At 39.1% G+C, this 16867-nt stretch overlaps 1 protein-coding gene across 3 annotated transcripts in view; it reads right to left on the reverse strand.

Annotated features, from left to right (window-relative positions):
- The window catches only part of suco (SUN domain containing ossification factor), a 110961-nt gene that overhangs the window by 12860 nt on the left and 81234 nt on the right, over nt 1–16867 (reverse strand). For 2 of the 3 annotated variants that reach the window (XM_063063778.1, XM_063063779.1), the window contains 4 exons: nt 15807–15872; nt 11485–11565; nt 9654–9744; nt 1579–2820 (listed from right to left, as the gene is read on the reverse strand). In XM_063063778.1, the coding sequence (XP_062919848.1) occupies nt 1579–2820; nt 9654–9744; nt 11485–11565; nt 15807–15872 (1480 nt within the window). The remainder of the gene's footprint in view (nt 1–1578; nt 2821–9653; nt 9745–11484; nt 11566–15806; nt 15873–16867) is intronic. The other variant, XM_063063780.1, reaches the window with a different exon arrangement.

Raw genomic sequence — 16867 nt, forward strand, 5'->3', positions numbered from 1 at the left:
CTTCATTCCAAAAAAACTAATTTTGATACACATTTATCAAGGAATTCCAGTTCTGAAAACTACAATCTATTGACAACCCAAAATTGAGGCAAAATTCCACATTTCCAATATCCTTTGGGGGGGGCGCAGGGGGTAGGGGGGGAAAAAGAGATAATATCTGAATTTCACATCCAAATTGACTAGCTTTAATCTTGGAATTATATCTTTTTCACCTTTCTCCTCTACTCCACCAACTACTCAGAAGGAATAAGATTCTCTTATCTACTCATTTGAATCATTCACCATTGAAAACATCAAGCTCTCAACCTCAACAGTAAAAACACATTTATGCACAGAGGAAGACAGTTGTAAGGTAGAGAACAAAAGTGATCACAATGAAGCACAACACAAAAATTAAACTTTCTTGACACAGTCATTCCCCATTAAAAAAATATTTCTTGAATATTAAAGGAAGGAACAGGACAACTTGTAGCAAATGATAAGAGCATTAACTTCCCTCAGAACACCCCTGAAGTCCATACCACACAGAAGGAATTCCAATAGTTCAGAGCTTGTTTGTGTTGTCCATCACCTGACACTAGAAACCAAAATGATAGCACTCAGATTGCAAGTGCCAGGCAATAGATAACCTCAAGTCCAGCCTTCTTTCAATCCAAGACCCCTATAAACAAGTTGGCAGTCACCATAAACACAATGAGAAGAGAAGAAAGACTAGTATCTGCACTAAGTGCACCTCCTGACCTCCCATCACACATACATTTTAAGAATGTGTTGATCAAGATGGCTGCACTTACATCCTTAAAAGCAACTGAATAAAGGATTGCAATCACCATAAAAAATTTTTACTCCGGACTCAAAAGAACTCTCATATTAAACTCAGTTATTTTTCAGTCAAAACCAGAAAGACTTCCAATTAAGTCACAACCTTCAGCAAACAAATGACAGCAACATACTCAATGCTGGAGGAACTCAGCAGGCCAGGCAGCATCTATGGAAAAGAAGTACAGTCGACGTTTTGGGTTGAAACCCTTCGGCAGGACTGGAGCACAAATGGGAGCACATATCTTGCAAGTAAATGCTAATGGTCACTCCAAAAACTCAAAAGTTGAAACAGAAAATACTGGAAGCTGTCAATAAGCCAGGCAGATGAAAAGAGAAGCACTGTTAACATGTTGGGTCAGAGATTCTTTGCTAACTTTCCACAGATGTTGTCTGACTAGCTGTGCTCCCGGTACTTTTTGCTTTAATTTCAGATTTCTAGTGTCTGCAATTTTTGATTTTCAATCCAAATCCATCCTCCCTTTGATCTTCAGCAACACCAAGGATACCACAAACTTCTTGGTAGTCACTGGACCAATACTGAACCAGTGATTTTAACAGGTAGCTTGGCTACATTTTCCTAAGCTACACAGAACAAAAACAAAAGAATGGATTTACAGTTTCAATAAAAAGCTGCAATTGTGCTTTTTGGGATAATATATACATATGATTTGAAGCAAATCAATGCATAAAACAGATCTGGATTATCATTTTCCATTGAGCAATGTTATAATGAACACTAAAGACTATTGTACACACCGTTGACTCAGTTCTTCAAGATACCGACTACTCAGGGACATATTCATTTCTAGTGCCTTGATGCGGTTGTTGAGTCGCATGAACACAGATTCCTTTTGGTTGGATCCATGCATCTGATTCCCATTAGTGTATCCCAGATCAGTAACATTGTGCAGTTCTGCATAGAAATCAGTAACTGTTCGATTTAGTCCATTTGAGGATGGAACAGACAACAGGATTTCCTCTGCAGCTTGGTACTCATCTTTTGTTTCTGCTGCTGATGAGACAGGCACATCTGAACCTGATGGTAACACAGATTCTCCCATATCTGCTGCAGCCACTTTTGTACCAGTACTTTCACTCTGAATTTCAGTCACTGGATACTCATCCACACTACCAGCTGTTTGGAAGGGTTCTGTGGGCATTATTGATATTTGAATAGTACTTTTATTTTCATCCATGGACCCATTTACTGAAATACCCACATCTGGGTCATGAGCAGCATCAGTTTCTAAAGCAAGCGAAGTTTCCTGCAGTTCTTCAGCTGCTTCCATATGCATGATCTCCAGTTTAGTTTCTGTACTTTGATCCAAAATGGGTACACCAGACTCTGGATGGAGGTAGAGCTGGTCAGCCATTTTGTCAGCAGCATCAACAGAACTTTGAAGTACGGCAGTACATTTCACATCATACTTTGTATTAAGCGTACTGACTTCAGGAGAATAAGCAAGTGGAGGATGACTGGGTTCCAGTTCTGAGTCAGTCTGATTAACAAATTTCTCAGACAAGTAAGTGCTGGACTGACTTTCACTGGAACTTTTAAACACGATTTCAGCAGGCACACTGTCCATTTCATCCTCTCTCATTTCTTTAGTTGCATTTACCAGAATCGTTCCGTCCTGTCCAGGTAGAAACTGGTAAATGTTTGAAACTGATTCAACTTTTAGTTCACTTCTAAGTGTTATACTGCGTGGCCTCTGAAGGGCTGCAATAATAGAACACCATCTATAAATATAATCCACAAAATTTGCAATGCAGGAAATCCTCGGCAGTTCACTGCAGTATATCTGAGTTTCAGCTTCATACCAACTGACTACATCATAGTCATCTTCAGGTTTGAGAAGAGTGACCGTGGACAGCCGATTCACTAATTCCTCCTCATCTTCAGGTACCAGTTGTACAATGAAATCCTTCTTTTGAAAACTCAAGTCAGAAGATTTTTGCTCTGGTTCTTCCTCAATTATAGATGTAACTGAGTCCAACCTACAAGGAGTAGAGCAAATGTCAAAAAATTTCAAATAGTTTATTAACTGTCATTAAGTATGCAATTTATCTTCAGCACCAAGTAACAATCAAGTATCTGGAGAGCACTGCCTTATCAAGCATCATGGAATCACTATGCTAGGTAAACTCCCTCTCCCAGTTACAAAAACTAAAATGGCTTAACCCCCCAACTTCAGTAGGATACTACAGTAGTTTGGCATCCCAGTATAACCCATGGGGAAGAAAGCACACCAATTCCTCCTCCCTCGGTAGGCTAAAGAAATTTAGTATGTCCCTTAATTTTTAATCAATGCACCATAGAAAGCATCCTATCTAGATGTATCACATCTTGGTTTGGTAACTACTCTGCCAGGGAGAAACTGCAGAGAATTATTGATAGAACTCAACACATGACAGAAACCAATCTCTCCTCTGTGGATTATCTATACTTCTCACCACCTCAGTAAAACAGCCAACATAATCAAAGACCTCACCCATCAGGCAGAACTTACAAAAGCCTGAAAGCAACCACTAGGCTCAGGGACACCTTATGATAGGATGGACTCTTGCCTAATATGATAAAGACTCCAGCTCAAGTTACTCAGTTATGATATATGGATTTTAGCAAGGCATTTGATAAGGTACCCCATGCAAGGCTTATTGAGAAAGTAAGGAGTCATGGGATCCAAGAGGACATTGCTTTGTGGATCCAGAACTGGCTTGCTCACAGAAGGCAAAGAGTGTTGTAGATGGGTCATATTCTTCATAGAGGCCAGTGACCAGTGGTGTGCCTCAGGGATCTGTTCTGGGACCCCTATTCTTTGTGATTTTTATAAATGACCTGGATGGGTTAGTAAATTTGCTGATGACACAAAGGTTGGGGTGTTGTGGACAGTGTGGAGGGCTGTCAGAGGTTACAACGGGACATTGACAGGATGCAAAACTGGGCTGAGAAGTGGCAGATGGAGTTTAACCCAGATAAGTATGAGGTTGTTCATTTTAGTAGGTCAAATATGATGACAGAATATAGTATTAATGGTAAGACTCTTGGCAGTGTGGAGGATCAGAGGGATCTTGGGGTCCAAGTCCATAGGATACTCAGAGCTGCTAGCAGGTTGACTCTGTGGTTAAGAAGGCATAGAGTGCATTGGCCTTCATCAATCGTGAGATTGAGTTTAAAAGCCGAGAGCTAATGTTGCAGCTATCTAGGACCCTGGTCAGACCCCACTTGGAGTACTGTGCTCAATTCTGGTCACCTCACTATAGGAAGGACATGGAAACCACAGAAAGGGTGCCGAGGAGATTTACAAGGATGTTGCCTGGATTGGGGAGCATGCCTTACGAGAATAGGTTGAGTGAACTCAGCCTTTTCTCCTTGGAGCGACGGAGGATGAGAGGTGACTTGATAGAGGTCTACAAGATAAAGAGAGGCACTGATCGTGTGGTTAGTCAGAGGCTTTTCCCCAGGGCTGAAATGGCTAGCATGAGGGCATAGTTTTAAGGTGCTTGGAAGTAGGTACAGAGGAGATGTCAAGGGTAAGTTGTTGTTGTTGTTTTTCCAAACGCAGAGAGTGGCGAGTGCGTGGAATGGGCTGCCGGCGGCGGTGGTGGAGGCGGAAACGATAGGGTCTTTTAAGAGACTCCAGGATGGCTACATGGACCTTAGAAAAATAGAGGGCTATGGGTAAAGCCTAGGTAGTTCTAAGGTAGGGACATGCTCGGCACAGCTTTGTGGGCCGAAGGGCCTGTATTGCGCTGTATGTTTTCTAGGTTTCTATGATCTTACACCTTGTTTATCTGCACTGCATTTTTTTCTCTAGCTGTTACACATTGCTCTGCTCTGTTATTGTTTTCCCTTGTACTACTTTCAACATACTGTCTAATGATTTGATATGTATGAACCATGTGAGAGATGCTTTTCATAGTTGTGTTTAATATGCTATCCTTAAGGTAAGAAAAGCGTAGCTTTTGTACCAGTGTTGAGGGAAAACAGGAAATATCACCTCCAAGGTTTGTCACTAAAAGTGCCAAATCGAAGAAAATTTAATTTATTTGAATACAAAGAATATTTAATACCAGCTAAGTATTACAGGAGTAAAACAAAACTATTTTTTCTTAAATGCAAAACTTTTTTTTTTTTTGTTTTTTTTTGAGTGCGCCAGTCTTCAGAGTGGTGTTTGCTCATCAGGCTTGGGTGAAATAAATTGTGTTGCAAGTTATTCTCCCTCTCTCTCTGTACACTTGTTTGTTCATTCAACTATTAGTGCATAGTGTGGTGAGAATGGCTCCAAGGCAGTGTTTTGTACTGTGTGGTACAAGTGTGGGAGGTGTCTGTACGAGGTGCACCAAGCAGCAGCTTGACGACCTTCAACTCAAAGAATGTGGTGGTGATGATAAACCGAAGCAACAAGGAGGTGGTTACCCCCTAGGTTGCAGCAAGCAGGTAACTAGGTGACTGTCAGGAGAAAGTGAAGTACACAGTCAGTGCTGAGTACACCTGTGCTTTGTCCCCTCAATAATAAGTATACAACTTTAGATACTATTGAGGGGGATGACCTACCAGGAGGGAGCCACTGTAACTGGGATTCTGGCACTGAGTCTGGTGCTGTGACTCAAAAAAGCAGAGGTGAAAAGGACTACAGTGTTGATAGGAGATTCCTTAGACAGAGGAACAAAGACAACGTTCTGTAGATGTGATAAAGACATCCGGATGACATGTTGCCTCCCTGGTGCCAGGATCAAGAATGTCTTGGATCGTGCCCATAGCATTTTCAAGGGCAAGGCAGAACAGAAGTCTTCGTGCATATTGGCACCAATGACATAGGCAGACAAGGTGAGGAGATTCTGTGGAGAGATTTTAGGGAGCTAAGTAGAAAGCTGAGAAACAGGACCTCCAGGGTAGTCAGCTCTGGACTGCTATCTGTGCCACTCACCACCGAGGGCAAGAATAGGATGATTTAGCAGGTGAATACGTGGCTGAGGAACTGGTGTAGGGTCCAGGGGTTCAGATTTATGTATCATCGGGATCGCCTCTGGGGAAGGTATGACTTGTACAAAAGGGACAGGTTACACCTGAACCCAAGGAGGCAGAATATACTTGCAGGCAGGTTGGCTCAAGTTGCTCCAGTGGGTTTAAACTAATTTGGCAGGGGGATGAGAACTGGAGTAATAGTGCTGAAGATGAGGTAGCTGGTTTTCAGAGAGGCAATGTATAGATAGACTCCTAGCAAAGAGAGGCTGATGATGGGGCAAAATTGAAGTCAACAGGATGAGTTGCAATGTAAAAGGCGGACAAAATCAAAATAGGTGAATACAGGACTAAAGGCGTTGTATTTTAATGTGCACAGTATACAGAATAAGGTTAAACTTGTAGCGCGTTACAGATTGGCAAGTATGATGTAGGCATCAATGAATCATGGCTGAAAGATTATAGCTGGGAGCTTAATGTTCAAGGATACACGTTATATCAAAAGAATAGGCAGGAAGGTAGAGGGGATGGCGTGGCTCTGTTGGTAAAAATGAAATTAAATTATTAGAAAGAGGGTCTGAAGGTGTTGAATCGTTGTGGATACAGCCAAGGAACTGTAAGGGTAAAAAGACCCTGATGGGAGTTGTATACAGACCCCTATATATCAGTAAGGATATGGTCCACAAATTACAATGGGAGATAGAAAATGCATGCCAAAAGGGCAATGTTACAATAGTCATGGGGGATTTCAATATGCAAGTAGATTGAGAAAATCAAGTTCAAGCAGGATTCCAAGAGGTGGGATCACCAGAGTGCATACAAGATAGACTTTTCTTTTTAAAAAAAAAGACAGCTCATGGTTGAGCCCACTAGGGAATCAGCTGTTCTGGATTGGGTGCTGTGCAATGAACTGGAATTGATTAGAGAGCTTAAGATAAAGGAACCCTTGGGGCAAGTGATCCTAATATGATTGATTTAAAGAGAAGCTAATGTCAGATATATCAGTGTTACAGTGGAGTAAAGGAAATTAGAGGTACAAGAGAAGTTGGTTAGAATCGATTGGTAAAGAACACTGGCAGAGATGAAGGCAGAGCATCAATGGCTGGAAGCAATTCAGAAGGCATAGGATGAAGCAGAGAGATAGCAGTTCTAAAGGCAAGATGACACAACCATGGCTAACAAGGGAAGTCACAGTTAACAAAAGCCAAAGAGAAAGCATATAATAGAGCAAAAACTAGTAGGAAGTTAAAGGAATGGGAAGCTTTTAAATACCAACAGAAGGCAACTAAAAAAGTTATTAAGGTAAAGATGGAATATGAAAGTAAGCTAGCCAATAATATTAAAGAGGATACCAAAAGTTTCTTCAGATACTTAAAAGTGTAAAAGAGACAAGAGTGGTTATTGGACTGCTGGGAAACTATGTTGGAGAGGTAGTAACATTGAAAACACTAAGCAATATGGTGGAAGTTCCAGGTACCAGGACTCATGAAGTGTGTGAAGTTACTATTACAAGAGAGAAGGTTCTTGGGAAAATGGAAGGTCTGAAGGTAGATTAAGTCACCTAGATCAGATGATGTACACCTCAGAAATCTGAAGGAGGTGGCTGAAGAGATTGTGGACACATTAGTAATGATCTGTCAAGAATCACTAGATCCTGAAATGGTTCCAGAAGACTGGAAAATTGAAAATGTCACTCCATGCTTCAAGAAGGGGGAAGAGGCAGAAGAAAGAGCATTTTCGGCCAGTTAGTCTGACCTCAGTGGTTGAGAAGTTGTTGGAGTCAATTGTTAAGGATATGGTTTCAGGATACTTGGAGGCACATGATCAAATTAGCCGCAATCAGCATGGTTACCTTAAGGGAAAATCTTGCCTGACAAATTTGTTGGAATTTTTTGAAGAAACGAAATGCAAGATAGATAATGGAGAATCGGTTGATGCTATGTACTTGAATTTTCAGAAGGCATTTGACAAGGTGCCACACGTGAGGCTGCTTAACAACAAGCCCATGGTATTACAGGAAAGATTCTAGTATGGATGAAGCATTGATCGATTGGCAGGAGGCAGAGAGTGGAAACGAAGGGAGCCTGTTGTGGTTGGCTGCTGATAACGAGTGATGCACTGCAGGGGTCAGTGCTGGGACTCATTCTTTTTATATTATGTCAATAATTTGGATGACTGCTGCAAAGTTTGCAGACAATATGAAGATAGGTGGAGGGGCAGGTAGTTTTAAGAAAGAGAGGCTACAGAAGGACTCAGTTAGGAGAATGGGCAAAGAAATGACAGATGGAATACAGTTTTGGGAGTTGTATGGTCATGTACTTTGGTAGAAGAAATGAAAGGGTTGACCATTTTCCAAATGGACATAAAATACACCAAAAAATAGGCGCAAAGGGACTTGGAAGTTCGTGTGCCAGATTCCCCAAGGGTTTACTTGCAGGTTCAGTCTGTGGTGAGGAAGGCAAATGCAATGTTAGCATTCATTTCAAGAGGACTAGAATACAGAAGCAAATATGTAATGTTCAGACTTTATTAAGCACTGGTGAGGCCTCATTTGGAATATCCTGAGCAGGTTTCAGCCCCTTATCTTAGAAAGGATGTACTGAAACTAGAAAGAGTTCAAAGGAGGTTCACAAAATTGATTCCAAGGATTAAATGATGTCATATGAAGAGCGTTTGATGGTTCTGGGCCTGTATTCAATGCAATTTAGAAGAATAAGGGGTGACCTCATTGAAACCTACCGGATGGTGTAAGGCCTCGATAGAATGGATGTGGAAAGCCTGTTTCCGATGGTGGGAATGTCCAAGACTGGAGGACACAGCCTCAAAATAAAGGGGTGTCCACTTAGAATGGAAATGAGTAGCAATTTCTTTAGCCAGCGTGTGGTTTATCTGTGGAATTCATTGCCACAGGCAGCCGTGGGGCCAAGTCCTTATGTACATTTAAGGCAGAGGTTGATAGATTCTCAGCTGGTCAGAGCATGAAGGGATCCAGGGGTGGGGGATGGGGGAGGAGAGAAGGGAGATTTAGGGCTGAGAGGAAAAATGGATCAGCCATGATGAAGTGGTTGAGCAGACTCGATGAGCCAAATGGGCTAATTCACTCATATCTTACGGGCTTATTGTGTAAAATCTGTATGTTCAGTTAACAGACTTAGATTCCACTATACATACAGCATGTTTGACTTCACACATACCATCAATAATAATGTGCAAAGCACATTAAGACTGTAGTAACAAGTTTTTAGTAACAAGTACACCTTTGGACTGTGGGAGGAAACATGAGCACCCAGAGAAAACCCATGCATTCCTTGGGTTGGACATAAAAACTGCTTACAGAGGACACTGGAATTGAAATCCAAACTCTGACGTCTCCAAGCTTTAATAACGTCACACTAACTGCTATGCTACTGTGAAGGAGCAAGCTAGAGATCAGGGCTATGGCTGGTGTACAGGGAAGGGACTGAAGAATGAAGGCACTTTATTCAATTATTTGGCTGACATTCCAGCCTCTCTTAATGCAAGGCCACATCATCCCCAGGAGTACCCAGTGAACTACAAAGCACTGGCAGCAGTCAGGTTCCCTCAGTGCTCCAAACAAAACATCGAATAAGATTGTCAGTACCTTGTACCTCTTAGGGCACATATCAATTATTCATTATTACATTTTAGCACAGCATAAGCATAAAAAAAATCATGTAATTAAGTTTTAAGGCTTAGTGTCCACTTAAGTACTCAAAACTTAATGTTTCAAAGCCCAAGCTTACTTGGTCATGTTCATATTCCAAACTCATTCATATTATTCAACATGAACTGAATATTCCAGACGGTAACAAACAGACTTGATACAAAGATGACAACTACTTACTCAGGCATTAAAGAGGTAGGGCTGATGCTAATCACAGGATCAGAAATATTCATTTTTGAGGTTTCATTGTCAGATCTTATACTTTCATTAACTGTAAAATATGAATTAATTCCAATGTTTAAAAAAGGACAGAAATTACGTTTGAATGGATTAAACTAGGCAATGCATATATTTTAAAGTTTGATGAAAGCTGTGCTATTTAACAAGAAACATCAGCTTGGATCTGTGACAACAGATGCAAGTAAAGAGATCGTGGGTTGAAATCTTATTTCAAGCCTTGAATGTATTATCCAGACAGAGATAGTGGTGAAACCTGTATTGCTTCCTAAATTACTTACTTAGGCAAATGACAAAAGATCAAAGGTCAAAGATACAGCTTTGGAAAAAAAGTTACCTTATTTGGATCTCTGCTACATAAAAAGATACATTGCCTATAAGCGAATAGCAACTACAAAACAGTTAAATTAATGTGAATCTTTGATAACATGAAGCTATGAAATCACATAGTGGCAAGTTCTATTTTTAAGACCTTTTATATCCATTGAAGATCATGGTACACTATGATGCTACAGCAATGGCTGAATTTTTCTGCTTTAAGTAATCAGAAAGCCATTCATATTTGGAAGTGAAAGGATCAGCGCTTGGTCTCTTTATTTTACTCAGCAGGTGATGATTTGGATCATGCACCATACTTTCCTCCTGCCCACAGCCCCAGTAAAGCTCTCTGTTCCTCAAACCAAAGCAGTATTCAAATGGTGACTCAGCAGATGCAACACCAGGTCCGGCTCCCAGACAACCAGACACTAAATATCAAATGTAAAAATAACTCAATGGGTTGTAAATCTCAAACAAAACAAAGATCTGAAGAGCATGAAGCATTTGGAATTTGGACACCTGAAATTCACTGCACAAATTCAGACACAAATCCTGAACATAATTAACATGAGCATTTCATAGGCTGCATAGTAAAAGCTAGAGAGGGAGCTCAGATCAGTTTGAATAGCTTTTTCAGCAGAATTGACACCAATCAGCCAAATAATCTCTTCGTTCCATCCACCTACAATTACAAGAGAAATATTTTGGCAAAGTACACACATGTAATGGGGATCAGAAGTGGAGAGTGAGCAATTTCAGGTTCCTGGGTGTCAATATCTTAGGACCTAACCTGTCACAACATATTAACACAGCTATAAAGATTGGCAAGACAGCGGTTATATTTCATTAGGAGTTTAAGGAGATTTGTTTTGTCATCCAAGACACTCAAAAACCACTACAGATATACTGTGGAGAGCATTCTGACTGGCTGCATCACTCTGATATGGAAGGGGGGACAACTGCACAAGATCAAAATAAGTAGCAAAGTTGTGAAATGAGTCAGCTCCCTCACAGGCACTAGCCTCTGTAGTATCCAAGACATCCTCAACGAGTGGTGCCTCAGGAAGGCGCTGTCCATCATTAAGGAGATACACACACTCACTCACCTGACAGCACACAACACACTCACCAATTCAGGAACAGCTTCTTCTCCTGACATCTGATTTCTAAATGGACACTGAAACCATGACCACCATCACACCACTTTTTCCTGTTTCTGCAGTACTTTATTTAATATATATTAACTTACTATAATTCAGTTTTTTTCTATATTCATCATGTATTGCATTGTATCGCTGCCACGAAGTCAACAAATTTCATGACATATGAGGTTGATGTTAAAACTGATTCAGATGCGAAGTTGTACCAATATTAAAACACTCAACAGAATTACAAAGAATTACTTTGAAATACATGCCATTATAAGAGATCATTAAACTGCCAATAAAGGAAATACCTTCTGATTCAGTAATGTCCTCTCCTCCCTTCTTGGCCCCAAGCATATTGGCAGCGATGTTTACCATGTTCAGAATAGCATCTATAAAGAAACAATAATGGCAAAGAGGCTTCTTTGTGAGAGGTTTGTTCGACAAGTCTTTAACGTTTGAATCAAAGATCAAACTTTGCCTAACAAATTGAAAAATCGTGTTACACAAAAGAATGCAAATTATTTTAAATGGATATTTCTTCCCCAACCTATTTGAAAGCAATAAACTCAATAATATTTAAGCCTAGTAAACCAGCTTCAAAAATTTTAGATCAAGTTTGTAAGTAAAATCCTACACCTCAAAGTAAACTATTAGGACAATTTGAAAGGATTACATAAGCCCCTAATAAAATGCACCAAAAATGTCACATCTGATTCCAATATCAAGTATTTTTCAATTCACTTGCAACCAAAACATAATTTTATTACATTGTAAAGCAGTTTTGAACTAGTTGTTAGGTGCAAACTAACGTTTGCAGAAATATTTATGCTAATCAGTGTAGACAAGTAAAAGCTCCAACTCAAAAGCCAATAATCTGCAGTAAGAACATGCCTTCTGGCCTGCCTCTCCAATACAACTGCAAATTACACTGATTGTCATTTTGTACCCCAGCAAATATAACTCAGACAGTTAAGAAATTACCTAGAAAGAACATTAGATGCATACAGTATACTTAAAATTCAAGTAAATTCTAAAAACAGAAATAAGATGTCTAAGAAAGTCATAGGAAAATTTACTATGTTGGCTAATATCCCTTTGTGTACACGTCAGATGGGGAAGTGTTACCCACCCGAATCTCACATTTAAGGGAGAAGTTTGTAGACTAGCAGTTACAGCCCTTCAAATGTATACCCAACTATAAAGCTCTTTCAGGTAACGAGTTCCAGACTATTCTTTCTCCTCATGCTCCCTCCAAGCTTTCTTCCAATTACTTTAACCCATGCCTGCTGGTTGTTGACCCTTTTGAACAAGGGAAACAAACAGTGATCACATTAAGTACAAATCCTTTCCATTTACTTTATCTCAGCTCCTCTTAATTTTATATACAATAAAGTCTTTCCTCTAATTCTTCCGTTCAAGATAATTCAGCATCATGAAAAAAAAATCTTCATAACATTTGCCAATCTCAGCAATATTCTTCTCAATCAATTTTGTTTCCTGGAACATGGCAACCAAGATCACATGTAGTCAGCAATGGTCAAACCATGCTGTATATAGTTCAAACAGAACTGCCCTATTCCCTAACATTCCCTCCTTTAGAATGAAGATTGTTTCCATCCATTTCCAAGTGGATTCTGTAGATGACTGAGACCACCAACTTTGGCAGCCTGTCACAGATGGGGGAAGAAAGTGCTTGACCAGACTTCTGTGTCCTCCCATCAAATAGACAAGCTTTTCAATGCCTTCATGAACACTGAATTTTGACAGCCATAGCCCAGGAATATGCACAAAACGATAGGGTTTTTATACTTGTTCCTAATCCAAGAGAACCTGCTCAAAGATTACCCTGCTCGTCTGGTAATCTCTTGCCATGAAGAAGCTTGGACTACAGTGTCTATTTAATCATCTAGGTATCAGACATGCAAGTCAAAGAGCATACCCACTTTAGCCAAGTAACAGCAATTAAGAGTCTCAATGCCTGGGATGCTGGCTTGAGAAAGTGACAGATTTGTTTATCCTGCTCATGGACTTGGTGAATTTCACTGGGTGACTGAGATGACATATTGGGTCCATATCTCAGAAGAGTAGGGATCAATAACACAAAGTAGACCATAAATTGATATTACTCAGTCAGGGTATGGAAACAAGCCCTTTGGCTCAGAGTCTACATTAACAATTACTACATTAATATCATTTTGTTCTCCTCACCACAGCCTCAACCCCCCTCCCCACCCCGATTTTCTGTCCAAATTTAGACTACATCTTCCAGTCTTATGCAGGATTTCCACCAGAAACAACAATTTCATTCCCTCCTGCTACTTCTCTTGTTTTACAAAATAAATTGCCATAAATTAGCAAATTAACAAGGAACCTGTTAAACTCAAAATGCCTAGGGATAAAGAAAAGTGCTCAAGTGTTAACAGAATCAGTACACAAAATTAAATATGTACTATGCAAGTACACACACAGCTCACCTTTGAAAACAAGTTTTTTGAAAAATATTCCCATTATTCCTTCACATCACCAAGATTTTTTATATATACAAGCATTTAGCAGCTAACTTTTGTTAAAGAAAGGGGCAGGTATGAAACTATATGCAGCATGACATTCCACTTGAAATTAAATTTTTGTATTCAAAAACAAGACAGTGTTACTTGTGCTTGGCAAATCCTGCGAACTCCAATGAATATACTAGCTCTCAATAAATAGCAAAAACATTTTTAACCTTCTCTCAGGATGCAAGAAAATCTCTATGAATTTAGCATTTGCAATTTTACTGCCTTTGGCAAGTTCACTGTACCACGGCACTGGCACATTGTGATGCACTTCGACAGAAAGTGGGCCAGACTATATTTTTATTATCAGCATAGCTGTTACCAGTCAGCTTTCGTGGTGATTTAAATAAAACAATTAAAATGTAGTTGTAGATAAAATAGCAATAACCAAGAGAACTTGTTCAGAAATCAATTCTATGTAGACTACAATTAAACCAGTAATAAAGCAACGGGGAAACAGAAATGCATTGATCAGATTACATAACTGTTAAAAAGCGAGGTGTGCAATGCTGTTAAGCAACAGAAAGCTTCATTTTGAGAAATCAACAGTGAAAAGCTACAGTAATAGGGAGCATGCCAGAACTAGATAAACCCAAAGTGAACAAATAATCTGACAAAAGCTGGAAAAGAACTACATGCATACTAAAGAGTGTAAGCTGCATGAGACAGGCCAAGAATGTCATAGAAAATAATTCAAGCAGCAGGCCATCTGGCCCTTGGAGCTGGCTCCACTTTTCAGCAACATTATGGCTGATGTACTAAAGCATTACTGTAAGTTTTTTCAAAAAAAATTAAGACATCTAACCACATACTTTCCAACTTATTACTTTCCTCTCCCCAGGATCCTACACATTCTTCATCTGCCAGATTAACAGAAATCAAGCTGTTACCTTGCCCCAATTTAGAGCATACAAATGTTTTGCGTGACAAGGAACATTATAGAAAGAGTTTGATGTTATACCCCTACCAAATCCTCCCTAGTTTTTATATTTCCAACGAGAGACATGGAACAATTTGTCAGAAGCTAGAACTAGTGCCATTCAAGCTCTTTCTTTGACTCTCTTTAACATTCAATGACACAGGTAATGAAATATGCCAAATCTCTATTTTTAAATATTGTTCTTGGCATTGTCTGGGACCCCTAGAGCAAAGTCTGCTGAATGTGAATAGCTCCAAATACTGATCTGCAAAACTAAAAATTCAAAAAGTTACGGGCTTCAGTCTGATGAAACTAATCAATATAACTTAATAGTTTTAAACTAAGAAGTGAATAATACACCTCATCCTTGACAAGATTCCAGTTTTGAAATTCCCGGCTGTATTCAGCATGAAGGATAGTGACATGATCATCCTTTGAATGCTTCAAGTCACTGAGATTCTAATCACAGCCTGCATTTTTTAAATTTTTGAGGTTTAATGTCATCTTAGAACCAATTACATATACTGGACATCCCAATTACATATACTGGACAAAGATACTTGCAAAACATTTTAAATTTTTTGTGTTCAAACACATGGGAACTCCAGAACCTGCAGATTCCCTGCAAATTACCAACCATTCTGACCTATCACCAGTCTTTCATTACCAGAAGGTTTAAGGTGACAGCTATGGGGCAATTAGACACAGGGCAATTAATGTTAGCCATACACATACCAAAAAATTTTTTATCAACAAGCTGGACAGACTGAATCAACTCCCTCTCATTAACAAAAACGCAAGTATTTTTAAGAGTCAATTGAAAATTACAAATGCCATTTGGTAATTTGGATATTGTTATTTGTTACAGATTTGGACAATATTATAATGTGTTACATCTATCTAAAATCAGCTCGGGACACTCAACTTCTAATAGTAAGTTCTGCAAACAGGTTATAAGATTAAGCAAGGTGATTAAGAAAATTGAAAGAGGGACCAAAATAAACAAAAAAGCATGATTAATGAGGGATCAGAGTTGGGTCGTGTATGAAGAAAAGCAGAGAAAAGGCATTAAGTACTGGCTATGGATCCACAGTCACAAATTTTGAAATCTGTCTGTAGTTCAAAATGGGGAATTAAAAATGTATTAAAAACTCACTCGTGGCTGAACCCAGTAGATTTTTCGATGATTTTTCTTCTCGAGTACCATAATCCAATGGATAATCTGTTTAATAGCAATGACATACAAACATTTTCACAACAGCTACATGCAAACATTAGATAGCAAGGTGTGCATCAATTGCTAGCTGAAGAAAGCAACTATCAAAATTGCTGATCATTACCACACTGTAGAAATAACACATGTACAAAGCCATTCAGGTCCTTTCAAGAAAGATGCTTATAACAATTTTGCTTTTTACAAGCTCAAACTCTACACAATCTCTGGAAAACAGTGCAATCACACTCTGCCAAAAACCAAGCACAAACAAGAAATAAAAGTAAGCTGCATTTTTAAACATCAGAATCAAGTTAAAGCGACTTTATTAAAATTTAACAAAGGTCACTTCAGATTTCACTAATCATTAGGTAATGCACACTGAAAAACATTAACAGCTTCTTACAACTTCCCAACTGTGCAACCTCAAAATAATGGGCACAAAGAATTTTGGTGTCAAAGTATGTAATCTATTGTTGAAGATTATATTATAGGAGTAACAACCTCAAAAGCTAGATCCAATCACACAACATACTTATGCAGCTTTTACTCAATGTTCATAATCCTCTACTGACTTCTGAGAGGCAAGCCCCCTACCGAATGGTGATTTGGTGGGAAAAGTGCTGGTATTAAAGAGAAGGGAAAAAAAGATTCAAACTTATAACTAAAAACTCAACCATGTACTGCATTTTGTATTTAAAAAGACAAGAGATGTGCAGATTCAAGAAAAAGTTTGCAGACTCTTTGCAATTACCTGGTTTTCTGCATTAATTACTCAGAAAATGTGGTCTGATTTTCATCTAAGTCACAATAATAGCCAAACATAATCTACCTGAACAAATAACACATGAACAATTGTACTTTTCATGTCTTTATTGAAGAGAGTCAGAATCAGGTTTATTATCACCGGCATGTGACGTGAAATTTGATAACTTAGAAGCAGTTCAATGCAATACATAATCTAGCAGAGAAAAAACTAACAAAATAAAAATAAACAAGTAAAT

The sequence above is a fragment of the Mobula hypostoma genome, chromosome 12 (assembly GCF_963921235.1).
Source record: "Mobula hypostoma chromosome 12, sMobHyp1.1, whole genome shotgun sequence".
Taxonomy (NCBI): domain Eukaryota; kingdom Metazoa; phylum Chordata; class Chondrichthyes; order Myliobatiformes; family Myliobatidae; genus Mobula; species Mobula hypostoma.